The sequence below is a fragment of the Eubalaena glacialis genome, chromosome 2, assembly GCF_028564815.1.
Source record: "Eubalaena glacialis isolate mEubGla1 chromosome 2, mEubGla1.1.hap2.+ XY, whole genome shotgun sequence".
Classification (NCBI taxonomy): Eukaryota; Metazoa; Chordata; class Mammalia; order Artiodactyla; family Balaenidae; genus Eubalaena; species Eubalaena glacialis.
The window spans coordinates 45907404-45933741 of NC_083717.1; the positions used below are offsets into that span (position 1 = coordinate 45907404).

At 40.7% G+C, this 26338-nt stretch overlaps 1 protein-coding gene across 4 annotated transcripts in view; it reads left to right on the forward strand.

Moving 5' to 3' along the window:
• The first annotated feature begins 2273 nt into the window (after window positions 1-2273).
• Window positions 2274-26338, forward strand: part of MCTP2 (multiple C2 and transmembrane domain containing 2) — a 190183-nt gene continuing 166118 nt past the window's right edge. For all 4 annotated transcript variants that reach the window (XM_061181797.1, XM_061181798.1, XM_061181800.1 and 1 more), the window contains exons 1-3: window positions 2274-2741; window positions 22766-22828; window positions 24002-24110. In XM_061181797.1, coding sequence (XP_061037780.1) covers window positions 2274-2741; window positions 22766-22828; window positions 24002-24110 — 640 coding nt within the window. The remainder of the gene's footprint in view (window positions 2742-22765; window positions 22829-24001; window positions 24111-26338) is intronic.

Below are 26338 nucleotides of genomic sequence, written 5' to 3' on the forward strand. Positions count from 1 at the left end.
ACAGGCAAGAGCTGTAGAGTCATATAGTCCTGACCTTCAAAAGGCGCAGTGACTTCTCAATGACTAAATATCCTGGGCTGGGTACAAATGCATGAAGTCCTTGATTTTTGAAAATGCTTTTTGCCATGGCTCTTGGTCTTTTTTGTCCTCAGCCAAATGTGGCAATGTGAGTACAGGCCAAATTAGAGTGACTTGACCACACTGTACTTTTTCATATTGGAAAGATTTATTCTGAGGCACTTGACACAGAGAATAAGGGTTATTGCTCCAAATTTGATTTTAATCTGATTCCTAATGCGTCCGCCTTGTTATATCTTAAATTACTTCCTTTCTTGCATAGCATTCACCATAATGTATCATATTTGTTTGTGAAGCATTCCTATCACTCACACCTAACTGTTTGTCGGAAACATTTTCTCTAAATCTTTCATTCTCAAGCTGCAGCTCTGAAGGTGGCTTTTCTTAAGATTTCCATTATAGAAGTTTTGCCAGTTCTTCTGATCTGGTACACTGGAATAAGGGCAGAGCTCTCACTCTTATTTTAATATAAATTTTAAAGATACTAGATGGAATCCTAGTTGATATGAGCAGTTGTTTGTCCTTCAAAGTGCACACGTAACTCTAGAAAGGAAGATGATAAGCTTAAAGCAGGATTGACAAACTACAGTCTGCTGCTCGTTTTTATAAATAAAGTTTTATTGGAACACAGGTACACTCTTTCATTTTGGTATTATCTGTGTCTCCTTTGGTGTCACAACAACAGAGTTGAGTAGTTTGACCACCATCTCACCCTCAAAGTCTACAATATTTACTAACTGGCCTTGTACAGAAATTGTTTGCTGACCCTGGGTTTAGAGACATAGAAAGGGACTCCCTTGAATATACTGGTTAAAAGATGCTGTTATTTTTCTAGTAAATGTCTTTTGCTCTGCTTTCTCTTGAGAGGAGATAAGAAAGAAGCCTTCTTTTTTTTTTTTAGATTGATTGATTGATTGATTGCTATGTTGAGTCTTCGTTTCTGTGCGAGGGCTTTCTCTAGTTGCGGCAAGCGGGGGCCACTCTTCATCGCGGTGCGCGGGCCTCTCACTATCGTGGCCTCTCTTGTTGCGGAGCACAGGCTCCAGACGCGCAGGCTCAGTAGTTGTGGCTCACGGGCCTAGTTGCTCCGCGCCATGTGGGATCTTCCCAGACCAGGGCTCGAACCCGTGTCCCCTGCATTAGCAGGCAGATTCTCAACCACTGCGCCACCAGGGAAGCCCCAAGAAGCCTTCTTATTTACTTTTTATTTTTATTCTTGTTTTTTTTCAAGGTTTATTAAGGTATAATTGATGAATAAAAATTGCATATATTTAAGGTATACAGTGGTCAATTTAATATACATATACATTACAAAATGAGCACCACAAGCAAGTTAATTAATATCTCCATCACCTCATATACTTACCATTTTTATGTGTGTGTGTGTGTGCTGAGAACACCTAAGATCTACTCTCTTAGCAAATTTCAAAAATACATGGTGATTATAAAAAGAAAAAAGACAGAGATGAGTGTCGGCGAGGGTGTGGTGAATAGGGAACACTTACACACTGTTGGTGGAAATATACATTGGTCTAGTTATTATGGAAAACAATATGGAAGTTCCTTAAACAACGAAAAACTAGAATTAAACCAGCTATCCTATTTCTGGGTATATATTCAAAGGAAATGAAATCAGTATCTCCAAGAGATATCTGCATCCCTTTTCACTGCAGCATTATACACAGTAGCCAAGATTTGGAAAAAAAACCTAGATGGCCATTGAAGCATGAATAGATAAAGAAAATGTGGTATATACGTGCATATACAGTGGGATATTATTTAGTCATAAAAAGAAGGAAGTTCTGTCATTTGCAGCAACAAAGATGAACCTGGAGTGCAATGAGTGAAATAAACCAAACTGAGAAAACAGTCTTTTAATGTCACATTTTTTGTGTCAACCTTATAGTTTCATGCATTCATTGCTTTAACTTTTCTGTAACTACTCTGATAAAAAGATCTTAAAAATTCAGTTCCATAAGAATGCTTTTCCTGATATTTGTAGATGTTACCAATCAAATGTTTCGATCTTGATCACTTAATGGGAAGGGTAAGATTCTTGAGTCATGTTTTCCACTTTGATGTGCCCTGACAGCACAGAGTAGCTTCATGTTCTTTCTTCTTGTCTTCTGTTTCCTAGGAAGGGCCTGTAGAGACGCACTCTTTCCCAGAGTGACTTCCTGGGTCTTCATGCAGCCATGGATCTGGATAAACCTTCTGTCTGGGGCTCTTTAAAACAGCGGACCAGGCCTTTGTTAATCAACCTGAGCAAGAGGAAGGTGAAAAAGAACTCAGACAAACCCCTGGACTTACGGGCCAGGCATTGTCTGGACCGCCGCCTCAGCCTCTCCGTTCCTGACCTCCTGGAGGCTGAGGCCTTGGCCCCGGAGGGGCGGCCTTACTCCCGGCCCCAGTCGTCCTACACCTCGGTGCCTAGCAGCCTGTCGACGGCAGGGATCGTTCCCAAAAGTAGCAGTAGCTCTTTGAAACAGTCTGAAGAAGAATTGGATTGGAGCCAGGAAGAAGCAGGCCACTTCCATGTAGTGGAAACAGACTCCGAGGGGACCTACGCCTCTCCTGCCGAGGACAGGAGGGCTTCCAGCAATGGCATCTTTGATGTGTTCCAGAAAACTCCCCTTGGAGAGGATGCGCCAGAAGGGCCAGAGGTGAGACCAGGGCTGGGCACTTTCCTGTTTGTCTGTCTTTTTTTCTTTTTTTAAAAGTGTATTCAGTGCCCTTGAAAAATTTGGTTAGGATTTATTTTTGTGGTTAGCTTGCATGGAGAGGATGCCATTTATAAGAATTTAAACGAAGGTAATATTGATTGCACCCAGTGTTCCCATTTGTTTGGGGGTTGACCTCTATGTATTTTCCAAGTATTACAAATAACCTTCCTAGAATACTTCAAGGCATTAAAAGCCCTATTGGATGAGTTTTCTGTTTTCCATCTCCTGGCAAAGAAATCAAGAGCATAACTTTGACTTTTTTGCTGAAATGTGTGTCTGTTTCTGTCTCTCTGTCTCCACTACCCACAGACAAAAATGCATATTCACATTCCTAAGAAATGTAAGAATATGTGTCTCCTTTTGACTGCCAGAGAGTTGGAACTCTCTTCTCCTTCACAAGTACATACCTGCGTGAGTGTCTGCTCCTGTGCACATGTGTGCACACTTACCTGTGGGCAACTTCACTTGCCTCCTCTAAAAATGAAAAGAAAGCCAAACATTAAAGGAAACAAATTCTTATCAATTCAGTGATTTTTATAAAGCTTTAGTATTTCTATAATAAAAATAACCAAGTATAATGTGACAAATATTATATTTCTAGGATGAATTTAATTTAAATGTAATCATCAGATGACCAACTATGATTTGGGTAATCAGTTTAATCAGTTTTTTAAAAAAATCTTACATTTATGGCACTGGAAGTAGGTTTCAGTGTTGAGGCAATGGCTTAATTTTTTTAACCTAATTTTAGGTTAGTGTTATAATTATGGAGAAAACTGGTTATTCCACTAGGATTTTTGGTTTTATTTTTAGAACCAAAGCCTCTTAATTATGCCATACATTTAGATTTCACTGGGGGGTGGGATTGTGGATATTTGAAGACCATATTCTTTTGGAAGCATTACTATGTTAAGACACCATTAACCATTAAATGACTTAACTATTTGTTTCATAACCATTAACATTTATGAAATCCTTTTTGTAACAATTTTTTATGATGTTTACTGTTATTTGTAAATTTGAAATATCTTTTTCCACTAATCAAAATATAAATTAAGTGATTTTTTAAACATAGTTCCTAATTCATAGTTCACTATGAAGGAGGTAAGATGTTAAATTGTATACTAATGTTAATCTTTATCTTCTTGTTACTTATTAACTGATCAGAAAAAAAATAGGTGGGCTTCTTGGCCTTGATAGGCTAACAAACTCAAATTAGAGTAAGTTGTTTTAAAAGTTAGTGCTGTTAAACTATTTCGCTGACTATAAATATTTAATGCCTACTCTAACTCGGGCATCATAAAGATTCTATTGGAAATAAGAGATGGTTAAGAATGTGACTCTGCCTTCAAGTTGTGATCTATTAGGACATAGCATTAATTGTAGCATAAGAGGCAAACAGATATTGGGGCTGGCTGTCTGTGCAAAACATTCAAGCCTTTCTCCTGGCAGCTTAGTGGTTGGAGGAGATCATATGTGGGGACCCAAGGGCTTGTCGTGTGTGAGGCAGTGTTCAGATTGGCACAGAGGATAAGTAGGATTTGATAGGTGAGGAAATATGACAAACACAGGCCTGAAGTGTGGATGGGGGGTGGTCAAGGGTGGTGAGCATTCTGCTCTGCCTTGAATGAAGGCTGGAGGGCTTTCTGACATGACGTGTGTCTGCAGTGGCTGTGGGCTGTGCTGAGGGCCGTCAGTGATGTGATGGCGGATGGATGGTTTGCAGATGGGTGGTAGTGGTTATTTTCTCTTCTCCAGCTAAATGCAGAAGAGCCTGGAATGTGCAGTCCTTTAGGTTATTCTGGGTAGTTGGATTTAACTCAGCCATTAAACAAACAAACAAAGAACAACAACTAAAAACTTCTTTCTTGAAAAAGAATCTTCTGCTTCTCTTCTCCTGCCCTAAAAATAATTGACATAGACTGAGACTGAGTCTTCCTTCCGTGGCCCCTCATTGCCATTTATCTGCTTGGTGAGCTGTTTGCAGAGGATGGAGCGACAGGGCTGCAGCTCATCAGACCCGTAGGATCACTTGTGGTCAGGTGCACTATCTCACCTACCCACTGCTCCTCCCCCCGTTCCTCCTCCTCCCCCTGTATTGGGTGGGCTGCTCCCACTACCTGAGGATCCAGTTCATCACTTGGCACAGAAGTTAGCCCCTCCCTTGCTTATCTTTTACACTAGGCTATGTTAATTTGGGGGTGGCGTGACTGGGGAAGTCTTGTCTAACTTGTCTTTGCTCAGGGCCCAGCTCCGTGCCTGGCCCATGGTGTGTGCTCCATCAATGTTTTTTTAATAGAGAAATCAATGATGGCAGTGTGTGCATTCATAGGGCTTTTCTTAGTGTCTTCTCTTTGACTTCTCTTCAGTTTATGATTTAAAGTCAACATTTTTTTGGTTTTGTTGGAAAAAACTCATCATACTATCAAGGAACTCTTTTTATATAGTATTGACTGAAGATATAGAGAGATTTAGACAGGTGTAGAGCCCAAGTTGAATACTCATTTAAAATCTGAATTTATTATCTATGAATTAAAAATTTTTTTTATTGAAGTATAGTTGATTTGCAGTGTTGCGTTAATTTCTGCTGTGCAGCAAGGTGATTCAGTTATACATATATATGTACATATATACACATTCTTTTTTAAAATATTCTTTTCAATTATAGTTTGTCATAGGATATTGAATATAGTTCTCTGTACTATACAGTACGACCTTGTTTTTTATCCATTCTCTATATAAAAGCTTACATCTGCTAACCCCATCCTCCCACCTCTTCCCTCCCCCAAACCCCTCCCCCTTGGCAACCACAAGTCTGTTCTTTATGTATTTTTAAAATGAATGGAAATCCTTCCATGTCCCTGCAAATGGCACAATTTCGTTCCTTTTTATGGCTGAGTAATATTCCATTGTACATATGTACCACATCTTCTTTATCCATTCCTCTGTTAATGGACATTTAGGTTGCTTCCATGACCTGGCTATTGTAAATAGTGCTGCAGTGAATGGGGTGCATGTATCTTTTTGAATTTTGGTTTTCTCTGGGTATATACCCAGGAGTGGGATTGCTGGGTCACATGGTAGTTTTTGTGCCATTTGTAGAGACATGGATAGACCTAGAGATTGTCATACAGAGTGAAGTAAGTCAGAAAGTGAAAAACAAATATCGTATAATATCACATATGTGGAATCTAGAAAAATGGTACAGATGAACTTATTTGCAAAGCAGAAATAGAGACATAGATATAGAGAACAAACATATGGATACCAAGGGGGGAAGGGGGGTGGGATGAATTGGGAGATTGGGACTGACATATATACACTACTATGTATAAAATATACACAGGGAACTCTACTCAATGCTCCGCGGTGACCTAAATGGGAAGGAAATCCAAAAAAAGAGGGATATATATACATATAGTGATTCACTTTGTGGTATAGGAGAAACTAACACAACATTGTAAAACAACTATACTCCAATAAAAATTATTAAAAAAAATAAAATGAATGGAAGTCCTGCTGAATTCCTGTCATCTGTGAGTTCTGGAGTTGGTTAGTCCTTGTCTCAGATCTGGTTTATCTGTTTCTTCCTAATGAAGAGCAAACAGAGTTCTGCAGCTTTCATGAAATGGGGGAGGAAATGAGGAAGAAGGTAGGGATTGGCGTGTGACAAGCCCAGAGGACAACGAGGTTAATAGGATGTTTGCCAGTATCCTTGGTGTAACTTATTTCGTGTGGAGCTTTCCAGAGGGGGGTGAGAGATGGAACATCTGTGGTCTCAGGCACCCATGGGGGTTTATCTCACGTTTTAGTGCCCGATGCCGTCTTGGTGCCAGCTTGAGCTTCAGCAGTATTGCCTGAATGTCCTGCAGTCACTTTCTCATCCTGCCAGTGTCAGCAAAGGAAATGAAGTGTTGGCTGACAGTTACGGGGGAAAGAATTTGAGGCAAAGAAGAAATTTAAGTGTGAGGGAAGAGGAATAATGGATGTGAGAAAGTAGAGGTCAGGTGGAGACTGGAATAGTCAGTGCAGGTGCTCCAACCAGCCATAAAACCAAAACGGGAGGAGATAGGTTTAGAATAAACGACACACTGGTAGAAGGGTTTCTCTAGACTCTCTCTCTCTTTTTTTTTTTAAATTAATTTTTACTGGAGTATAGTTGCTTTACAATGTTGTGTTAGTTTCTACTGTATAGCAAAATGAATCAGCTGTATGTATACATATAGCACCTCTTTTTTGGATTTCCTTCCCATTTAGGTCACCACAGAGCATTAAGTAGAGTTCCCTGTACTATACAATAGGTGCTCATTAGTTGTCTATCTTATACATAGTAGTGTGTATATGTCAGTCCCAATCTCCCAATTTATCCCACCACCACTTCCCCCTTGGTATCCATACATTTGGTCTCTGTGTCTGTGTCTCTATTTCTGCTTTGCAAGTAAGATTATCTATACCATTTTTATAGATTCCACATATAAGAGTTAATATACGATATTTGTTTTCCTCTTTCTGGCTTACTTCACTCTGTATGACACTCTCTATGTCCATCCATGTCTTTACAAATGACCCAATTTCATTCCTTTTTATGGCTGAGTAATATTCCATTGTATATATGTACCAAATCTTCTTTATCCATTCATCTGTCTGTGGACATTTAGGTTGCTTCCATGTCTCCAGACTCTTTCTTGAGCCCTGGATTCATATTGCACTTGATACCCCACAGAACCCTTGTCTCATGACAGAATTCACTGTCTACCTGGAGTTCCCCCCAAATACAGACCATCGTTTCTTGGCAACATCGCCATTATTCACCTATTTGCTCAAGAGGAAAAAATAACTGTGAGTCATGCTGGACTGTTTTACTTCCTTTACTTTTAATGTTCTATGAAATTTTCATTTATCCATGTTACATCTTACATCTTCTCCTCCCTTTTTTTCTTCATTCCGCTCATCTTTCAAGGCCCAGCTGAAATCTTCCTTCTCTGTGGTGCTTTTCCCAACTCTACAATCAATATGACCCTCCTGCCTTCATTTGCAAGCATCACTACTTCTACTGTTGCCGAGCGCCGACCTCATCCTGCTTTCTGTAGAAGTCTGTAGAGAGAAAGGGATTAGAACAGGTAGAGGAGGTCGAGATGTGAAGGCATATTGGTGCTGGGCAAGAGTGTCATTGGATAAGACCCTAAGAAGGTCGCAAGCTCCAAGACCTGTATTAACTGTCCAGTGGCCCCCTGGCTCTGAGGACCGACTCATGATAAACAAAATGATCATGGGACTAAGCTGCAAATGACAATCACAACTAATTTTTAGTGAGAATTAAATACTATATAGACTCTAATGCTCATTTTGACATTAATAGCTCATTGTTTCAATGCTGTCAAGTTACTTTGGAAGGCAGATCATAATCAACACCTACTTCATTAACTTGCTGGGAAAAAGAATTATTTCAGGGCCTGGAAATACTTGAAAAATCCATGTTAGGTGTATTAACTCCCTGAAGTCAGCCTACATGAGAAGTCACATAGAGTCAGGAGATTGTTCTATGAATCACTGCACGGACAATGGGTAGGTTCTACACTGAAATGGCATCTGGTGTGCTGTCCATTTCACAGGAGAGATTGAGCTGTAGATGAGAACTTGACACACTTACAGTTTGTTTGCTAGGACCCACTGCATCCATCTCCACATGCCAACCTGCTTTGCCAGTGAAACCAAGATTCTTAAAGTCCTGTGAGATAGGCTTCCTCTTCCCTCCATAGGGTTCAAATGGGCAGGTCCAAACTTTTACCTAGGCTTCCTTGCAGGACCTCTCCCTTTTTGTGATTGACATGTTATTTTATTAACAACTATTACCATAGTTGTATGTTATCACTTTTACTCAGGCTGATAGCCTATCATGGTTGCCTGACAACCAGATTGTCTCCAGTAGGTGGCTGTGTATGTCCCACCTCTGATGGGCAAAAGGTAGTCTTACCGTTTCATTTCCATTGGTCTCATCACCAAGACTTGGGGCTTAGGAGGCGGTTAGGGCACCTCACCCTACTGCCAAACACCACCACCACCTTGTATTCGGTTAGTTGTGTAGAAGTCAGCCTCTCTTGTCAGATTGGAAGCTGTCTTCTTCTTCTCCCAGCCTTTCTGCAAACCTTGCTTATGTAAAATATACTGATTCACTTTGTGTCTGAAGTTGACTGCTAGGTGCTGTGGGGCCATAAGAAATTCAGTTTGGTTGGGGAAGGTGGTGATACTTGGAGGCCCTGAGTGGGTAGGTGCGTTCTGAAGGAGTTCTCAAATGTCAGATTCAATATGAAGAAACTAAAATTAAGGAGACTCAGAGGGAGAGTAGCTTATTTTTCCTTCTTTTCTTCTTATCTTGCTATTTTTTTCTTACTTCCTTCTCCTGTCAGCATTGCCCCCCAGTAGTTATTTTACAAGATACTTTCTCATGCCTTGGAAAATCAGTTAAGTATTTAGAGAATACAGAGAGTCCCCTCTGGTTCTCATCTCCAGTGTTGATGATGGAATTGAGATTAGATGAGGTACTGGAAACAATGACCAACACTATGAGGCAGTCTCTAGACAGTGCTAGATAACCAGCCAGTTGAGGTGAGAAGGGAGTGGTTGCTCTGAGTATGTGGTTGGAAAGGCCTGAAGAGGATGTGTTTTGAGGTTAAGACTCAAGTGGTTGGGGAGTAAATCCGAGTAGTTACGGTTGCTGTTCATGATGCTAGCAAAATAGAATGCTCTTAGCCCAGTACATGGAAGTCACAAGTGCCTAACAAGGACTCACTGCTATGGTTATGGTTGTATTTATTACCGTTATTATTTTTATCATTACCTTTTCAGCATGAAATCGAGGGCCAAGGAGGTTGAATGACTTGCCTAATATTATCCAGTTAGTAAGTGTCAGAGCCAGGATCTAAATCCAGTACTGTGTGAATCCAAAGCCTATTCATAAAACTATGTATATTAGGGCTTTAGAGAAATGCACATCTGCAAGTTGGGAGAACTGAGAGCTGGTAATCTAAAAAATGTTGATCATCAAAGGAAGGTGTATGTTTTTCTTTGTCCACTGTGCCCTTTTAAATACAGGGATAATTATGGTGATGGAATGGCTTATTATCATGGTCTATAGCCAGTAATCCTGAATGGAAGGATTATTACCATCCTCGCCCCACCATCCATGTAATCCCACAGTGGGGTACATCTTTCCCTAACACTTTATTTGACAGTTGGAGTTTTAAGCAGCTCGCTTTGGTGCAAGTTTAAGTGGATGAGTTGAGTGGTTTAGAGAAGCACCCTGTTGGGATAGTTCCAGAAACTCTGCTTGGCAACCACAGAGCTTCAGTTTAGTGACCACAGAGAAGCAAAATGACAAAGCAGAGAGGAGAGGAAACAACCTACGGCTTGCAGAATTAAACATGTGCGTCAATTTCTCTACACTTCAATTACGTGTTCTTTACTATTTTTGTTTTATCTCAGAAATCATTGCTCAACATAAATGGGGTCAGTGAGACAAATATGTAAACCATGTCCCAGGGTGCTTCATGGGATTGGCCCCTTTTTTCTTTTTCCATCCCTCCTTCCCATACCTACTACGTGGTGATCCTGCCCTGAGGCACTGGGAACACAGCAGTCAACAAAGCAGACAACAGGGTATTTCCTCATGGAGATCCTATTCTAGATGGTGGCGGGCTACAGATATATTCAGAAAGTGATAGATTTAATGGAGAAAAATAAAGCAGAGGAGTGCTCGGGTGGAGGTGTGACCATTTTGAACACAGTGGTCAGGAAATATCTCTTCTGAGAAGATAACATTTACACAAAGTCCTAGAGGAGGCAAGGAAGCAAGTCATGTGCGTATCTGGAGACAAAGCATTTCTAAAGGAGAGAACAGCCAGCGTGCAGGTTCCAGGAAGGCAGGAGTGTGCCTGGTATTTGTCAGGAAGAGCAGGAAATCAGTGTGACTGGAGAGGATGGTAGGAGGTGTCAGAGTTACTTCTGAGGATGTATCACATGGGCTTTCCCATCCTGCCAGGCAACTCTGCTACCATAACAACTACCCAGGGCACTGGATGAGCAGATGCAAAGGAACCCTATGGGCTTGGTGCCGTGTTGCTCACAGGCAGGGCAGGAAGAATCAATAGCATATAGGTGGTGCTTGCTGTACCTGCTGTGAACACTGGGAATAGCAATACGTGGGTTTGCCTCGGATCGGAACTGTGGAGGAAGTGGGCACAGGTTGATAAGCTGTGTGGAGAGGGGAAGGCAGCACTGTCCCGATATATGTTATACCTTGATTGTCTATCTGTCGTCATAACAGTGTCAGTGAGGAAGGGATGGTCAGAATGAAGGGAGGGACTTGGGTTGCTGACCACCTTCATTGAGTTGTTTTCTCCAGTCTTCCCAAACACAACCACTGTCCTCATAATAATAAAAATAATAGAGTGACAACACCAATCCAGTAGCACTCTGAGAGGTTATGTGTAGGAAACTCTGCAAAGTGCAATGTAAATGTCGTCTCATTGGACCACATCTATTGGGCTCACTCTTTATACAAAGAGCCTTGTGCAGTGTCCGACCCAAAGAAGGTACTCAGTAGATATCTTTGAATGAATGAATTTTTCTCCTAACCACTTACAAGGTGAATATTTTTTTGTCCCTTTTAGAGATGTTCCCATGGTCATGAACTTTAAGTAAGTAAACTTTTCAAGGACACAGAGCCAAGAAGTAGCAGAAGTGGAATTCAAATCCAGGTCTTTGTGACTCCAGAGTTTTGTCTACTACTGTGCAGAGCTGCCTGCCTGTATGTCAGATGAGGTGTTCTGCTTTTGCATTCTTCTGGTTTTGGGCACAGTTGTGGTTCAGTGAAGAGTGGATACCCAGGACTCAGATGAAGGGCTAACTCTCTTGCTTCTCTTTGGCAACCATCTAGCCTCTTAGCTCTGGCTCCCTATTTGTACATTGTAATTTACTAATGACAGCCCATAGACTCCTTATTAGAAGTTAATAGGAGTGTGTGTTTGTCAGTTATGAACTACTAAGCAAAGTAAAGGGGGTACTGTTAATCTTTTAAAGTATCTACTGCTAATAGTAATGAAAACAATTATGGAAGGTCAGTAAGCAAATATTACTGAATATGGTAAGAAAAGTTTATTATACCAAGGTTGCAAACATTTTCTATAAGGGACCTGGTAATGGATAGGTCCAGCTTTGTGAGCCATAGATCTGTCTCTGTGGTAACTACTCAACTCTGGTGTTGTAGCATGAAATTAACCGTAGAAATATATATAGATATGTACATAGGCAATGTATAAATGAATAGGTGGGGCTGGGTTTGAAAGTTTAAACTTTATAAAAACAAGTGTTGGGCTTTACTTTGCTGGTGGATAGGTAGTGAATATGTGTATACACACACGTGCACATACACACACCTGACTTATATTTTGTATATTAGATAATATTCCAGGGTAATCACTTTAAGTGAACAATCTTGCGGGTGGGGAAAAATAAATGTGTATACCTTGATTGTATGATCAATAACCTCCTAAAAAGTTGTATAAAAATTAAATATGGAGGGCGGAGTCAACATGGCCTCGTGGGAAGACGTGGAGGTCACGTCTCCCCACAACTAGGGTGCCTGCTGGATGCTGGTGGGGGACCTTGATACCGATGGAGATGGGAGGAACCCCCAAGGGAACTGGTCGGACATGGGGGGACTGAGGGGGGAAGAGAAGTGGAGGATGAACAGTACTGGCGCCCCTGAAGGGTGGCTGAGAGGGGGGAAGGTTTCCTATGCTTGGATGGACCCTTGGGGGCTCGGATCAGGGGGGAGTGCACTGAGCGTTTCCCTTGCCCCATAGGCCTGGGAAGTCTACCTGGCTCTTGGGCCAAGTCGTATGCCCTCAGAGGCCCCCTCCAGGCCACGTTGGTCCTGGGGGCATAGGAGGGAAGCCGGGGGAGAACAGGAGAGGCAGGCAGGAGGGGCCTTCCAGGACCAGAGGAGCGGGAGAGGAGTGGAGAGCATCTGCCCTGCCCACTCAGGCCCCGGAAGCCTGCTGGGCTCCCAGGCGGGGTCCCCCACCCTATGAGACCAGAGGCCAGGGCCCTTTCTGTTCTGTTGAGCCTAAGCCCCAGCCCCCACACCCCCCAGGGCCTTTTCCAGCCCTGTGGGTCCTAAGCATAGGCCCTGCTGGCTGCCCAAACCCTGCCTCTGCCTAGGCCCTACCCTCCACAGCCAAGGCCTTTTCCACCTTTCCCCCCCCCCTTTTTTTTTCTTTTCCTCTATTTTACTATTGTGGTTCTGTTTTACCTTCCGGTTGTTGTTTCATCTACATTTTTATTTTTATACTCTTTCTAACATACCTGTTAGTTTCCTAGTCTAATTTTAGTTTTTACTCTTTGTTATTGTTCTCCTTTTTTTTTTTTTTTTTTGCCACCCCGCACAGCTTACAGAATCTTGGTTCACGAGGCAGGGTTGGGCCGAAGCTTGTGCAGTGGGAGCTCCAAATCTGAACCACTGGTCTAACAGAGAACCTCAGACCCCAGGGAATATTCATCAGAGTGAGGTCTCCCAGAGGTAATCATCTTGGCACCAAGAACCAGCTCTACCCAACAACCTACAAGCTCCAGTGTTGGAAGCCTTAGTCCAAACACCCAGTAAGACAGAAACACAATCCCACCCATCAAAAACAAACAAAAAAATAAGACAGCAAAAAAATATGTCACAGATGAAGGAGCAAGGTAAAAACCTACAAGACCAAATAAATGAAGAAGAGATAGGCAATCTACCTGAAAAATAATTCAGAGTAATGATAGTAAAGATGATCCAGAATCCAGAAATAGAATGGAGGCAGCGACTGAGAAAATACAAGAAATGTTTAATAAAGATCTAGAAGAACTAGAGAACAAACAAACAGAGATGAACAACACAATAACTGAAATGAAAAATACACTAGAAGGAATCAATAACAGAAGAACTGAGGCAGAAGAACGAATAAGTGAGCTGGAAGACAAAATGGTGGAAATAACTGCCAAGGAGCAGAATAAAGAAAAAAGAAGGAAAAGAATTGAAGACAATCTCAGAGACTTCTGGGACAACACTGAACGCACCAACATTCAAATTATAGGGTCCCAGAAGAAGAAGAGAAAAAGAAAGGGTCTGAGAAAATATTTGAAGAGATTATAGTGTAAAACTGCCCCAACATGGGAAAGGAAATTGTCACCCAAGTCCAGGAAGCACAGAGGGTCCCATACAGGATAAACCCTAGGAGAAACACACCAAGACACATATTAATCAAACTAACAAAAATTAAATACAAAGAAAGAATATTAAAAGCAGCAGGAGAAAAACAAAAAATAACATACAAAGTTATCCCCATAAGATTATCAGCTGAGTTTTTAGCAGAAACTCTGCAGGTCAGAAGGGAGTGGCAGGATATACTTAAACTGAGGAAAGAGGAAAACCTACAACCAGGATTACTCTACCCAGCAAGGATCTCATTCAGATTCGATGGAGAAATCAAAAGCTTTTCAGACAAGCAAAAGCCAAGAGAATTCAGCACCACCAAACCAGCTTTACAACAAATGCTAAAGAAAATTCTCTAGGCGGGAAACACAAGAGAAGAAAAAGACCCACAAAAACAAACCCAAAACAATTAAGTAAATGGTAGTAGGAACATACATATCAATAATAACCTTGAATGTAAATGGATTAAATGCCCCAACCGAAAGACACAGACTGGCTGAATGGATACAAAAACAAGACCATATATATGCTGTCTACAAGAGACCCACTTCAGACCTAGGGACACATACAGACTGAAAGTGAAGGGATGGGAAAAGATATTCCATGTGAATGAAAATCGAAAGAAATCTGGAGTAGCAATACTTGTATCAGATAAAATAGAGTTTAAAATAAAGACTGTTACAAGAGATAAGGAAGGACACTACATAATGATCAAGGGATCAATCCATGAAGAAGATGTAACAATTATATATGTTTATGCACCCAACATAGGAGCACCTCAATATATAAGGCAAATGCTAACAACCATGAAAGGGGAAATTGACAGTAACACAATAATAGTAGGAGACTTTAACACTCCACTTACACAAATGGACAGATCATGCAAACAGAAAATAAATGAGAAAACAGAAGCTTTAAATGACACAATAGATCTGATAGATTTAATTGATAATTTATAGAACATTCCACCCGAAAGGGGCAGAATACATTTTCTCCTCAAGTGCACATGGAACATTCTCCAAGATAGGTCACATCTTGGGTCACAACTCAAGCCTCGGAAAATTTAAGAAAATTGAAATCATATCAAGCATCTTTTTGGACCACAGTGGAAATCAATTACAGGAAAAAAAAACTGTAAAAAACACAAATACATGGAAGCTAAAGAGTGTACAACTAAATAACCAAGAAGTCACTGAAGAAATCAGAGAAGAAATTAAAAAATACATAGAAACAAATGACAATGAAAACATGACAACCCAAAACCTATGGAATGCAGCAAAAGCAGTTCTAAAAGGGAAGTTTATAGGAATTCAATCTCACGTCAAGAAACAAGAAAAATCTCAAACAATCTAACACTACACCTAAAGCAACTAGAGAAAGCAGAACCAAAAAAACCCAAAGTCAGTAGAAGGAAAGAAATCATAAAGATCAGATCAGAAATAAATGAAAAAGAAATGTAGGAAACAATAGCAAAGATCAATAAAACTAAAAGCTGGTTCTTTGAGAAGATAAACAAAATTGATAAACCCTTAGCCAGACCCATCAAGGAAAAAAAGGGAGAGGATGCAGATCAATAAAATTAGAAATGAAAAAGGAGAAAACACAACTGACACACAGAAGTACAAAGGATTATAAGAGACTACTACAAACAACTATATGCCAATAAAATGGACAACCACGAAGAAATGGACAAATTCTTGGAAAGTTACAATTTTCCAAGACGGAACCAGGAAGAATTAGAAAATATAAACAGACCAATCACAAGTAATGAAATTGAAACTGTAATTAAAAATCTTCCAGCAAAGAAAAGTCCAGGACCAGATGGCTTCACAGGTGAATTCTATCAAATATTTAGAGAAGAGCTAACACCAATCCTTCTCAAACTCTTCCAAAAAATTTCAGAGGGAGAAACATTCCCAAATTCATTATATGAAGCCACCATCACCCTGATACTAAAACCAGGAAAAGGTATCACAAAAAAAGAAAATTATAGGCCAATATCACTGATGAGCATAGATGCAAAAATCCTGAACAAAATACTAGCAAACAGAATCCAACAGCACATTAAAAGGATCATACACAATGATCTAGTGGGATTTATCCCAGGGGTGCCAGGATTCTTCAATATATGCAAAGCAATCAATGTGATACACCATATTAACAAATTAAGGAATAAAACCATATGATCATCTCAGTACGTTCAGAAATAGCTTTTGACAAAATTCAACATCCGTTTATGATAAAAACTCTCCAGAAAATGGGCATAGAGGGAACCTACTTCGACATAATAAAGGCCATATATGACAAACCCACAGCAAACATGATACTCACTGGTGAAAAACTGAAAGCATTTCCGCTAAGATCAGGAACAAGACAAGGATGTCCACGCTCGCCACTCTTATTCAACATAGTTTTGGAAGTCCTAGCCATGGCAGTTAGAGAAGAAAAAGAAATAAAAGGAATACAAATTGGAAAAGAAGAAATAAAACTGTCAGTGTTTGCAGATGACATGATAACATACATAGAAAATCCTAAAGATGCCATCAGAAAACTGCTAGAACTAATCAATGAATTTGGTAAAGTTGCAGGTTACAAAATTAATGCACAGAAATCTCTTGCATTCCTATACACTAACAATGAAAAATCAGAAAGAGAAATTAAGGAAACAATCCCATTTACCATTGCAACAAAAGGAATAAAATACCTAGGAATAAACCTACCTAAGGAGTCAAAAGACTTGTACTCAGAAAACTATAAAACACTGATGAAAGAAATCAAAGATGACAAACAGATGGAGAAATATACCATGCTGTTGGATTGGAAGAATCAATATTGTGAAAATGACTATACTACCCAAAGCAATCTATGGATTCAGTGCAATCCCTATCAAACTACCAATGGCATTCTTCACAGAATTAGAACAAAAAATTTTACAATTCGTATGGAAACAAAAAAGACCCCAAATAGCCAAAGCAATCTTGAGAAAGAGAAATGGAGCTACAGGAATCAGGCTCCCCGACTTCAAACTATACTACAAAGCTACAGTAACAGTATGGTACTGGCACAAAAACAGAAATATAGATCAATGGTACAGGATAGAAAGCCTAGAGATAAACCCACACAAATATAGTCACCTAATTTACGACAACGGAGGCAAGAACCTACAATGGAGAAAAGACAGCCTCTTCAATAAGTGGTGCTGGGAAAACTGGATAGCTACATGCAAAAGATTGAAATTAGAACACTCCCTAACACCATACACAAAAATAAACTCAAAATGGATTAAAGACCTAAACGTAAGTCCAGACACAATAAAACTCTTAGAGGAAAACATAGGAAAAACACTCTGACATAAACCACAGCAAGATCTTTTTTGACCCACCTCCTAGAGTAATGAAAATAAAAACAAAAATAAACAAATGGGACCTAATTAAACTTAAAAGCTTTTGCACAGCCAAGGAAACCATAAGCAAGACGAAAAGACAACCCTCTGAATGGGAGAAAATATTTGCAAATGAAACAACTGACAAAGGATTAATCTCCAAAATGTACAAACAGCTCATGGAGCTCAATATCAAAAAAACAAACAACCTAATTAAAAAATGGGCAGAAGACCTAAATAGACATTTAACCAAAGAAGACATACAGATTGTCAAGAGGCACATGAGAAGATACTCAACATCACTAATTATTAGAGAAATACAAATCAGAACTACGAGGTATCACCTCACATTGGTCAGAATGACCATTATCAGAAAATCTAGAAACAATAAATGCTGGAAAGGGTGTGGTGAAAAGGGAACACTTTTGCACTGTTGGTGGGAATGTACATTGATACAGCCACTATGGAGAACAGTATGGAGGTTCCTTAAGAAACTAAAAATAGAACTAATATATGACCCAGCAATCCCACTACTGGGCATATACCCTAAGAATGCCATAATTCAAAAAGAGACATGTGTCACAATGTTCATTGCAGCACTATTTACAATAGCCAGGACATGGAAGCAACCTAAGTGTCCACTGACTGATGAATGGATATAGAAGATGTGGCACATATATACAATGGAATATTACTCAGCCATAAAAGGAAACGAAATTGAGTTATTTGTAGTGAGGTGGATGGACCTAGAGACTGTCATACAGAGCGAAGTAAGTCAGAGAGAGAATAACAAATACTGTATGCTAATACATATATGTGGGATGTAAAAAAAAATAGTTCTGATGAACCTAGGGGCAGGACAGGAATAAAGACGCAGACATAGAGAATGGACTTGAGGACACGGCGGGGGAGGCGGAAGCTGCGGCGAAGTGAGAGTAGCACTGACATGTATACACTACCAAATGTAAAACCGATAGCTAGTGGGAAGCAGCCACATAGCACAGGGAGATCAGCTCGGTGCTTTGTGACCACCTAGAGGGGTGGGATAGGGAGGGTGGGAGGGGGCTCAAAAGGGAGGGAATATGGGGATATATGTATGCATATGGCTGATTCACATTGTTGTGTAACAGAAACTAACACAGCATTGTGAAGCAATTATACTCCAATAAAGATGTGTTAAAAAAAATTTGAATAAGAGTAAACTCAGCTATTTGGTAGACCCAAATTTTTGTGAACGGGCATTCTAATTTTGACCTCTGATTGTCATGTGAGTTGTTTTAATTCTATCACTGTATCCAAGCATTGCTTAATGGTCTGTCTAGCCATCTGATCCCCTTTGCTCCTTTTGCTGCTTCCTTTGCCCTGTAGGTATTTGTGTCTGTGAGTACGCTCTTCCTGAGTATCCACGTTCTTAGTAATGGATGTGGGTTAAGTAATTAACTAAATATGTATCGTATCAATATATATCATTTGCTATACTCATGTACTTGAATAGAGTATTTCCCAAAGAAAATCTTAAGTGATCTTCTCAGCCAACTTGTTACTCTTATTTAGCTTTCCTGCATGTGGGTTTATGTCTTCTTCCAGTAAAGTTTAAACAGCCAGTGATTGTTTACATCGCTTATTATTTAACTTTCTGTGTATTCTTCGTGCTAAGATCCTTCAGACAGCCACGTGGGAGGTGATATTTGTACAAGATCACATTTAGTGTACACAAAAGAAAGTGTTTTTTCACATCAGTGTCTTGTGCTTAAGATCCTTGGTGGCTAGAGGAGATTTTTTTTTTAAATAATTGACCCATCCATTCTAATATCTTCTCATTTTAATACATTTGCAATCTTGTATGTATTACCTCGTATGTATTTACATACCTTCCCATGAATTTCACCTTAGCAAGATAAAATGGAAATATCAGTGTAAATTTGCTGTCATTAAACACACACACACACACACAAATCCCACTTATCTAAAAGGTAACAGTGAGAGTTGTGTGAGAGATGACTAGCCTCATGCCAACATGTTAATGCTGAGTTTCTGAATGTTTGTATATAATTAGAGAGTTTTGTCATATTAAGACTTCTCAGCATTGATGATATTCAAGATTATTTGTCTTTTCCTGAGTATGTCCTTGGAAACATTTGTTTAAAATGGTTAAAACCAGTGCTTAATGGATAAACAAACTATGGTACACTCATAATGATGGAATACTATTCAGTAATTTAAAAAAAAAGAACTATTTATACAGATGCCAACTTGAATGGATTTCAAAGGCATTGGGCCAAGTGAAAGATGTCAGCCAGTGTCAAGTTTGCATGTATGCCATTTATATGACATTATGGAAAAAAATGAAGCTATAGGATGAGGACAGGTCAATGACTGCCATGGATTAGGGGTGAGGGAACCATGTGATAACAGTAGGATTGCATGCAGGAGTTTTTGGGGGGAACTGTTTTATGTCCCAATAGTGGTGGTAGTTACACAAATATATACATGTGTAAAAAAGTCATCACATTGTACACACATGTAAAAAGTCAATTTCACTGTGTGTTAACTTTTTTAAAGTAAAATTTAAAAAGAAAAATTAGAGTGCTTGATTTTGCTTGTTGAGAATATCAAAAAAAATCTTCTCATGATGACGGATACCAGGGATTCCTGTAAGAAAAATACTAATTGTACTTTTTTAATGAAAAATTCAGTGATGTAGTTACTAGGTTTACAAAGAAGCTGAAAATAATGCAACTTCTACTCAGTGAATAATACCTTCAGTTCCATGCAGAGTGTCGGGAATACTCAAAGTTATGTGTCCCCCAGCAGCTGTAACCCGGTATTCCTGTACTTCTGTAGCCTTTCCTGTCTTCTTTATGGTGATCACTTTCCTTCCTTGGTGTGTATATACTGCGTGTGACAGTTACGGTGGCTGTGGGAACCATAACTTTAAGTTCTGTGACTTCTGTGAGTAAAATGAGCCATAATGTTGAATTAATGTCATTCTTCACATTTAATTTCCACGTTGTTCTAAGTGGAAGACTTATTGAGTATTTGAATAAAAGCTCCGTGTTCATTTTTGATAATGTGTAAATGATGGTGGTGATGTGGGCTCATTTTGTCACTGAACGAACGTGATCATTAAGTACGGGGAGGCTCCCTTGGGAGAGTGTGTATGGTGTGTTGGTCTGAGGAGTGATGGTTTTTAAGAAACATTCACTCTTCTGTTTGACAGCAGAAGGTGACAGTAGAAGATACGGGACCACGCACTTTAAACAGGAATTCTGATTCCAGCACCAGCAGTTTTACACAACTGCCTTCAAACAGGATTGGTTAAGTGGAGCGTTGATTCGTTTCGTAAAACTGGAGACACTAACAGGGGGTGATCAGGCTGCAGAGGATCAGACAGCAGATGTTACTTGTTGGTTCTGCACATGAAGACCTGATCGGAGTATTTTGGGTTTTGCAAATCAGGCAAAAGAGGAATCGCTGAGCTTCCAGGAGATAATCATGAGGAGAGTAATAGTGTAAAAGGCGTGAGGAGAAATCTTTTGAAATTGGGAGAGTTGAGTAAGATTTGATCGTCGTCATAGAGCGGTCTTCAGGCCGTCCTGTCCCACTCCCCCGGGTGTCATTTTACACATAACACAAGTAGGAGGTACCGACCGGGAACCGGACGGGAAGGTGACCAACAGAGGCCCAGCTGCCTCCTTCCTTGTCTGCTGTCAGGTCGAGCCCACAATGAGAGTGAGGGCTCTTTGCCCAGCTGGGCAGTGGTGATACTTCCAGAGCCGGGGGGCACCAGTGACTGAAGTGCTGGGGTCCTTAGAGAAAGGTCCAAGTGTCTGAAGTCACCCTGGGTCCTGTGTGAATTTGAATTGAATGAAATGTATTCACAGTAAAGGGACATTCGAGCTGGGACTGGGAGAAAGGGGCAGATGTGATTGGAGAAGCACAGATGCAAACAACCGTGGGGCTTCTCTGCTCCCCGGTGAGGGCTTGGGAGGCTCCACGCCGACTTGTGATCAGGGCTTGTTTCTGCCTCGCTTCAGCCTTTCTTGGTGTCACTGCATACAGAGGGGGTAGACCAGAGAGCCCTGCTTGTTTGCAGCCCTTTGTCAGCCCTCTTAGGGCCTGAAGAAATGCCCTATTGCTGTAGAATACAGGTTCTGTTGCTGCCTGAGCTCCACTTGATAGAGAGACAGGGAGAGAGAGAGAGAGAGGCAGAGAGAGAATGTCTTGGAAGGCAACCTGCCTTCCATCCAGGCAGGATCTCTGAATTGTGCCAGAATCTCCCTGATCTTTGCTGTGGGTGGAAAGGACCAATGACCGTAGTTCATCTGGTCCCCATCTTCACCCCCTCAAAGCTTCATGGTCATCTAAGCAATCTCCGCAGGCCTGCTGCCTGTATCTAAATTTACCCGTAACTTCAGAGTTACTCAGCCTTGTTTGGAGGGAGAAATCTCATGTTTTCCCACAGGAAAGCAGCCCTGGCTAATGTGTCCGACAAACGGGAACATCCCTAAAATGCTGGGAGACCTTTTGCTCCTTTCCCTTCCACTCTGCCTTTCCATGCAGGTAGCTATCCTCACATCTAACCCAGAACCTTCATAAAATTCCAGAGCTCCTCTGGCCCCCACATTGGTGCATATAAAACCTGATAGAATGCAAATGTTGCAAATGTTTACTGCGTCCCATACTAACTGCTGAACCGCGCTCACTTCAGTGCCTGGTGGCATCATTTCCTAGGTTGTCAGAGGCATATTTAAGTAGGAAACATAGACACCTCCCAGTCTGAGATCATTTGTTGAGAATTTGCATTTCCTTACTCTTTGGTTGGTTCTTGTACAGTTGCTAGACCCATGAGGTTATGGTTGGAGGAAGGTCTTTGTGGTCACATTTGAAATGTGTCCTACTAGACTGATAAACTCGGGTCTCTGGTACCTGATAGCCCTTTTCTCTTTGATGGCTGGGGGACCAGGCAGGTCCTCGATGGAGGGACCTGGCAGGATGGCCCTGCTGCTCCCACTGCCTCCCCTGGGACAAAGTTGCTGGCACGCTAATGACTTGGATGAACTACAGATGCCTCAGCGGCCCTTCAGGAGAGCAGAATCGGCCTTATCCACATGCTGATCAATGACTAAGAGGGCAGAGGCTGCAGCCAGATGGACTCCAGTGAGTCAGCCTTTTACTGCCAAGACTTGCCACACACTCTGGAAGGCAGCCTGCATTTGACTATGCAAATGGCAGCTTCAAAGGGAAAGACCCGATAAAGGATATCCTTGTAGGTTGATATTCTTTTGGTTTTTTAAAAGCAGGGTTATTATTATTTTTTCTTCTTGTTTACAGAAGCTCTGTGGAAGTGGTGATCTGAATGCTTCTCTGACATCCCAGCGTTTCGAAGAGCAATCTGTAAGTGGCATTCCTTAAAAACAAACAAACACTAAAGTAAATGCTATAAATAGTTCTTATCAAATGTTTGGATCTTTGCCTCTTTTATTTCTAAAGGATGCTGAACTGTTACCACCCACAAAGACAGGCCTTGCAAATTGTGGCTGGAAAAGATGAATTCAGTGTCTATTGATTTGTCAGAGTGGGATAGATTCGTCTAAAAATACAGAGCCATGAAATTGAGTGAGATGGTACAGGAGACAAAGCCATTTTGAAGTGTTTTGAAATGTGGACCCAGAAACTTTCAAAAGAAGGCTGTAGAGAGTGACTTAGCCACAGATCGATGCATTGAAATTCAAATAAGTGAACAATAAATCATTTTATTTGTACTTTTTCTCTCAAAAGATACAAATTTGCTCTTTTCAAAACTTGAATTGGATTCGTTTAAGAAATATTCAGAAACCGAATTTGATGTTGTGGCTTGTAGGAGTTGATGCATTCCTGGAGAGGAAAGTGAACTTGGTGGGAGGTGAGACTGTGTGGGTAAGTGTAGGAAACACTATAATGGGGACCAGGGAGTGAAAGAGAAATATGCCACAGGCAGGAGAGCAGAGAGGAAGTGTCTCCCATATGGAGCCAGGGGTGGGGCACATGTTGGCTGGGCATGTATCAGTAGGTGATCAGCTGAGTAGTCGTGAACGGGAATGTTTTTATTACATGTGCAGGAGGTGGACCTGAACTGATGGGGTTTGGTGGGGTGAGGGGAGAAGAGGAGGGAGACGTCACACATCCGAGCTGAGAGGTGTGGACCAGGGTCGTGGGAACCCGCCCCATAGCTGGACTTCTGCATGCTATGTCCTCTCTGGGTCCTCCACTGGGAGCTATAGGATAAGGATCCTGCAGGGCATGGGTGAGTTTAGGAGGATGTCAGATGTCGGCATGCAACTTACCTGCTTCTTCTTGGGAAGTTAATATTGTGAAGCTATTGTCATGAATTCTCATAGAATCCCACTGGGGAGAAGGATAAAGAACAGTGTAACCATGTCATCGGCATGGGTGGGTGGGAGTGGAGGATGACGCTCACAGATTTGCCATTACAGTGATCATCTTCTTTCCTTAAATGAAGAAGTGTTTCCGACATTCTGTTTCTTGGGCCTAAGACAACTGACTTCAATGGCTTCTCCATCTGTGCAGACTCTCGGGGAAGCTGGCGACGGCATGAGTAACCTGCCCAGCCCTTTTGCCTACCTCCTCACCATCCACCTGAAGGAAGGCCGGAACCTGGTGGTCCGGGATCGCTGTGGTAAGGCCTGGCTCTGGGTGCCCTTGGTAGCCTGCAGACCTCTTCCTCTCAACCCTCCTGTCAACCTTGCTAGTCAACCTTTTCCATCTCAGCATGGCTGGTGCTAGACTGGAGCTCAAATCTAAGCTTCTCCAGGTATCAAGGTATTTGCACTGAGTTATTGAAACACATGGAATCTTACTGTCCTTTTTTTATGATTAAATTAATAATAATAATCAAATATTGATGATCTCATAAAGTTATTGTAGAATGAAATAAGAAATAAGCCGTAAGTGCTTTACGGCTGGTATATAACAACTGCTAAAGAAAATGTTTCCTTGATCCTGGTTTAATTATCCATGAGAAATATGTAAATACATCTTTGATCTAAGTTAGCAAACATACGCATAGATGGAAATGCCCTTTGAACCATCCTCCTTCCTGCCCTGAAATCCCACTGGACTCCCCTCCCGCTGGATAACATCTGTTATGATGTTATAACATATGTGATTGATTTGTTCACCTTTGCTACCTCTTTCTGTGCATGTACACACACATATATTTCTTAATTAAAGTGATATTTTAATATCGTTATTCTGCAGTATTATTCTGCATATTCCATATTCTGCACTAAGTTTTTTTAAACTTTACAATATGAATTAAAGATTTTCCATGCTTTTCCATCTAACTATATCCCCCTTCTTTTAAATACTAATAGTATTCCATAGTATGTTGTGTTAAATATCTGTTTCTCTGCTGATGATAGTTGTTTTTTCTTACTTTCTCAGCCATATAAATGATGCTGTAATAAACATCCTGTGTATGGCTCCATACACAGTTAAGAATATATCTTAGATTAAAAATAGTGTATGTTTAAGAGCAGACAGTGGAGCCAGACTGCCTGGGCTCAAACCTTGTTTTTTCCATTTATTGCTATTTAATTTAAGAAATGTTCCTGGACCCATCTGTGACTTAGGTTCCCCATCTGTAAAACAAGAACATTAGTATTGACCTACCTTATAGGCTTTTAAGAGGATTGAAGGTAGTGACTTAAAACCTTGTTGGACTTCTAGCACTTAATAAAAGTTAACTATTGTGAGCAGCTCAGGGCAGAACCTAGAAATGCAATTACAGGATCCTGAAGATGCACATTTTCAAATGTAAAGATACTGGTACATGGGCCCCTAAAAGGTACAGAGTATGTCCTCTCCTACACTATGGTTATGTGTTCCCTACCTTGTCACCATTGAATATTTCCTTTTATCACTCTACTTAGTTTTTGGCAATCTTCTAGGTCAAGTGTCCATTTGTTTTAAGTTGTGCTTCGTGGATTATTATGGTGATGAACATGGACCTTTGTAGTTCCTCTCCTGTGAATGTCTCTCTGTATCCTTTGCCCAGTTTTCCATTGAGCTTTTCCTTCTAAATTTTTGTGAGTCTTTAAAATTTTCAGCATTCATTTGTTTGTTGGGTGTTGCAATTTTTCTCCTCCAGTCTGTTGTTTACCCCTCATTTTTATGGCCTCTTTTGTCCTTCAGAGGTTTTACATCTCATTACAGGTAAATATATCTGTTTTTCCTTTGTTGTCTCTTTTCATTTATTTCTTTTAGTAGGTGGGACCTTTTTATTCTAAAGAATTTTGTGTCCTTCTCCAGGTCTTTGCCAGTCTCTCCTGCTAGTTCCTCTCTACTCTGTTTTGGAAAAACTGTGAAACGGAGGATGGGTCTCCCTTCCATTTGTCTTCTGTGTCTCTTACTTTTTCTTTCTCATTCTTGCCATTCGTTTTTTTTTTTCAGGAAGAATTCCTCAGCTGGGCCTTCCAGCTCACTGTTTTCTCATCAGTTGTTATGACCATTGTGATATTCTGTTCATCTTTTGAGTTGGCATTTTATTTTTTTTTTTTTCATTTTTAGAACAGTCTATTTCATGCATGAGATGTTGCCGTCAGCTTTGAGAGCATTAAGTATACATTGAAGATCTCCTGTTTGGTGCTTTCTCCCTTGGATATCCTTTGGTTGTGTTTTCCACTCCTCTTTTTATTTGTGTGTCCCTGTTGCCATCTATGGATGCTATTTTTGCTTACTGTGTCCTGACTTCATTGAGCATGAACAGGGCTGGGACATGCAGCCAGACAGGGAGAGCCAGTCGTTCAGGCTCCTGTTGATCCCCCGTCATGGAAAACCTTCCTCACTGGCTTCCTGCCCGTGCTCACTTTTCCTGCCTGCAAGTGCCTTTGCTGGTCACTGCTT